General features: G+C 44.4%; 1 protein-coding gene across 1 annotated transcript; it reads left to right on the top strand.

Annotated features, from left to right (window-relative positions):
* Positions 1–3,671: 3,671 nt before the first annotated feature.
* On the top strand, positions 3,672–4,679 carry LOC128099887 (60S ribosomal protein L27-like). The gene is made up of 2 exons (XM_052721797.1): positions 3,672–4,045; positions 4,667–4,679. Exons 1-2 carry the CDS (start codon positions 3,672–3,674, stop codon positions 4,677–4,679), a joined length of 387 nt encoding a protein of 128 aa, XP_052577757.1.
* The last annotated feature ends 225 nt before the right edge of the window (positions 4,680–4,904 follow it).

The following is a 4,904-nucleotide window of genomic DNA, read 5'->3' as shown; positions in this document are numbered from 1 at the left end:
CACATAACATTTGTATGGATCTGACTTGTTTTGTTTTGTTTTTTTCCTTGCTAGTCTTTATTGGTTTTGGAGATTGTGGAGAAATTTCTATTTGGATGTACAGCATTATGTCAGCTACCTAGAGGTCCCCTCCATGTATGATTTTTTTAATGAGTCAACACATTCAATGACATCATGGCTTTTATCTGGATATGGAAAGTAAATTCCTATGACATGTGACATATATAAGGTTTTACAATATCTGACACAGAATTATAGGAATTGCTACATACTATAAATCTCAAAAATCTGGATTGTTTTATTTAAAAATGATAATTTCCTCAACCATGGAATGCTAGGGTTAAAATGTTAGGCCTTCTTTCCTGGGCCAGTTTCAATTCAAACATTAATAGTTTTCTTTTCAATGTCGTCCTAAACTTGAACCAGTCCTCAGGTTTTTTCTATTGTTGCCAGATTCATGAGGTTTCTAAACAACAACAAAAAATTATCTTCAGAAATTAAGTGGAGAAAAGTTTCAATAGGAATGGTATTGCTTCTCTCTGTTGTATACGAGCTTAATTCCCTGGTGTGTAGGGCAGCAGTTTGTGTTTTAGGACTAAAAAGACAGTCGTATTTGAAAACTTACAGGAGTTTGGCATCCAATCCAGATCTGCAGCAACCCGCAGCCATACTGCAGGCCAGATGGAGGAGCCATCTCTTTTACAGCATTGAGCAGCTGTCTCCTCTCGGTGCTCACATGCCTGGAGTGAAAACCCACAGCCTGCCATGTGCCCGAGTAAGTAAGAGGCATAGAAATCAGATTCTTCCCAGCTTCCTCTGGTTTGACTTATAAACTATTCCTAAGGGCCAGAGAGATGGCTCAGCAGGTAAGGATGCTTGGGATCCACATGAGTGGAAGGGCAGAATTAAGTCTTGTAAGCTGTCCACTGACCTCCACACAGACACCACAGTATATGTACATGATAAATAAAGTTTATAAGTAAAATGTAATTTTTTAAATTTTGTGAATATATTTTGTTGTTGTTGTTGTTTTGAGACAGGACCTCTCTATGTAGCCCTGGTTATCCTGGAACTCTTGATGTAGATCAGGCTGGCCTCAAGCTCACAGAGATCCACCTGCCTCTGACTCTGGAGTGCTGGGATTAAAGGTGTGTGCCACCATGCCCAGATTTAAATGTATTCTAAAGACATGAACTAACTTGAAGGAGTCCCAGCTAGTTGTGGTCTTGTGTCTGTGGAACAGGGAACTTCATTTCACCTTTTCTTCTACTCACAAACGCTTTACCGCTTGGTTTGCACACAGAATGCAAACAATTTTAGATTATTTGATCTAAAACTCAGTAGAAAGGTATCATTTCAAAAACAGCACTGAGAGCTGAGGACCTGCACAGTGAAGAAGAGCACTTCCTGTGCAAGCATAGGATTTGCATCTGAATCCCCAGCACCCCTGGAAGAAGCCAGGATTGGCTACACATGCTTGTGATCCCGGCACTGGGGGACAAAGACAGGCAGATCCAGAGCTTGCTGTCCAGGCAACCTAGCCAAATGGTGAGCTCATGGATTTGTGAGAGACCATGTTTCAAGGCAATAAAGCAAAGAGCAATAGAGAAAGACACCCAACTTCCTGCTCCAGTCTTTGCAAGTGCGCATACACACACACACACACACACACACACACACACACACACACACACACACACGAACACACACCTACACTATACCATACACACAACACAACACACACAGACACATCATTGGTGCTCAGCATGTGGCACATACCTTAACCTCAGCACTCAGAAGGCAAAGGCAGGAAGAACATGGATTTGAGACTAGCCTGGGCTTATAAAACGAGACCCTGTATCAAAAACCAAAAAGACTGGAGAGATGGCTCAGTGCTTAAGAGTATTTCTTACTCTTCCAGAGGACCTATGCCAGGCAGCTCACAAACATTTGTAACTCCAGCTACAGGGAGATCCAGCCCCTCTGGCCTCCAAGGCATGCGTGTGCACACGCACATGTGCAACACACACACACAAATTAAATTAAATTAATTCTACGGGTCCAGAGAGATGGCTCCATGGTTAAGAGTGCCTGACGCTCTTACAGAGGACCTGAGTTCAGTTCACAGCATCCACAGTAGGTGGTTCACAGCCTCCTGTGAACTCCAGCCCCAGGGGATCAGATGCCTTTGGCCTCCACAGGCACCTGCACTCACAAGCACATACTTCCACAGAGACACATAATTAAATATAATAAAAATAAATCTAAAGCTTAATTAATAGATTAAATAAATAGAATAGCAAGTGAGCCTCCCTGGGTTAAACACACACACACACACACACACACACACACACACACACACACACACACCACATGTGGTTCACCTCTTTCTGCTGTGCACTAAATCAGAGCCTAAAGAGGGTAGGTAGGAAGTTTGGACTCAGGGGCTCATCCCAGAAGACAAACGGGAGAACAGATGGTTGGTCGTAAAGCAACCCCAGTTCTCCATCACTCTGGTTCTCCCAGAATTAAACATTTAAACCTCAACGATTCTCACATATATCCATAAAAAGCAGGAAAACAGAAAAGGTATGCAAATTCTCCTGAAAACCACATCGCTCTCATGGAGATGGAATTAATCTGAGCCTCCATAAAATCATGGGGTGTGAAGATCAATCTTTTTGCACAAAATTAACATGTGACCCAGAGCTCCTAGTGCTTCCTGTCCCTCAGATGGAAACTATTTTTGCAAGGGAGATGGTTTTTCAGGCTGGCTGAGCCTCAGCTGGATGGCAATCTTCTGCTCACATCATCTACTGGACCAATTTTTAAAATGCTCATTTTGATAGCAGGAGCCAAGAGCAGCTATAGATTAAACAGACCTACAGAGCCCTTGGACTCGATTGCATGGGGAAATTTCACTGCAGAATGTACTCCGGGATCCATTCACAGAAAGACATTAAGCAGTGTGGCTCCAGTCTCGGCTTAAAGACTCTGCAGGGTGGTGAAAGGGGAGACAGGAGAAAGAAGAACAGACAGAGGTGCAGAGAAAAACAGGGGTGTGCACACCTCTCCATCTTTAGAGTGAATGAGCCTGGCACCACACTCAAGGGAAGAAAAGAAACACTCCGTATGTGTAAAGGGGACCAGCCTGGCACAACACTGCACAAGAGAATCCGTGTGGGGTTAAGTTATTGCTTTCCTTGGGAGAACAAACACATTTGCAAAAGTGCACTGGTTCCAAATGAAACAAAAGATCACTTAACAATTCAGTCTCGATGGACGTGAAAGTCGGACATAGTATCAATGGCAAACTGAAGCCTCCGATCCCAGTACTGTTGCCAGCACAGGCTTTTCTTGCTGTGGCTTCACTCAGTGAACAGCATGCCATTAAGAGACTAAGCTGGACAAGAGTAGTCAGTCCACCTTCCTGACATGATGCCACCCACATGAAGAACAGAGATTGTGAGAAAAATCAGCGCTGAGGAAATCCAACATGGAAATATAGGTTTCATTTCTATCATTTACTTAGGGCCAAGCTAAAATGGGTTAGAAGGACTCAGTGGGTACGAGAGTTCGCTGTGCAAGCATGAGGATCTGAATTTGAATCCCAGAACCCACATAAAAACCTGCACCACCTTTCTGCTGGGTACTGGCTGCTTACTGTCAAAATGGGCAAGTTCATGAAACCCGGGACAGTGGTGCCAGTCCTGGCTGGACGCTACTCCAGACGCAAAGCTGTCATGGTGAAGAACACTGATGGTGGCACTTCAGACCGCCCTTACAGACATGCCCTGGTGACGGGAATTGACCGCTATCCCCGAAAAGTGACAGCGGCCATGGGCATGAAGAAAATCGCCCAGAGATCAAAGATCAAGTCCTTTGTGAAAGTTTATAACTACAATCACCTCCAGCCCACCAGGTACTCTGTGGATAAACCCTTGGACAAAAGTGTTGTTAACAAAGATATCTTCAGAGACCCAGCCCTGAAACACAAGGCCAAACGGAAGGCCAAGGTCAAGTTTGAGGAACAATACAAGACAGGGAAGAACTGACGGGAGCCATAAGCCTAAGCGACCCTTGGCACACATGCCACCATATTTGGGCTTCTCTCCTCTTTTCTTAGATCTAGGCCTTGCTTAAGTCTCCATAGCAACCTCTTCTCACAAATACCAGAACCTCTTCTCAGAAATCAGGTGACTGAGCTGCAGTTAGGCAATTAGGCAGTTAGGCAAGAGTAGATAGATAACCCCCAGAGCAACATTCCCTGCTAGTTGAACAACCCATGACTAAAGTCCACTCCCTGCTTGCATCCCCCTTTGCCCCAGTCTATATAAGCCTAAAGAGGACAATAAGGCCGGGCGGTGGTGGCGCACGCCTTTAATCCCAGCACTCGGGAGGCAGAGCCAGGCGGATCTCTGTGAGTTCGAGGCCAGCCTGGGCTACCAAGTGAGTTCCAGGAGAGGCGCAAAGCTACACAGAGAAACCCTGTCTCGAAAAACAAAAAAAAAAAAAAACAAAAAAAAAAAAAAAAAAAAAAAAGAGGACAATAAATTTTTGGAGCTTGATCAGACATCCTGTCTTGCTCTCATTCTTTATGTCTCTTGTCCCTCTCATTCATCAGCCCTCCCTTCATGTCCCCATTGAAGACCCCGCTGGCCGGGGCAAAGAACAAATAGTTTTTCCAGAAGCTTTGCTTTTAGGTATATTTTTATTTTCGTCATTAATTTTTTTTTTTAAAAAGGAACTGCACATTAACCTATAATCCCAGCACTGTGGGGGCTTTCTGACCCCAGGCTAGCTCCAAGTTCAGTGAGGAAATGGTAGAGAGTTACAGAGTGGGACAGATGTCTTCCTCTGGCTTCCAAGAATGTCCACATGTACACACACACACACACACACAC

This window comes from Peromyscus californicus, unplaced genomic scaffold (assembly GCF_007827085.1).
Source record: "Peromyscus californicus insignis strain IS unplaced genomic scaffold, ASM782708v3 Scaffold_6__1_contigs__length_162567912, whole genome shotgun sequence".
NCBI lineage: Eukaryota > Metazoa > Chordata > Mammalia > Rodentia > Cricetidae > Peromyscus > Peromyscus californicus.
Note: the sequence above shows the minus strand (reverse complement) of the source record. Positions and strands in the feature narration are given on the sequence as shown.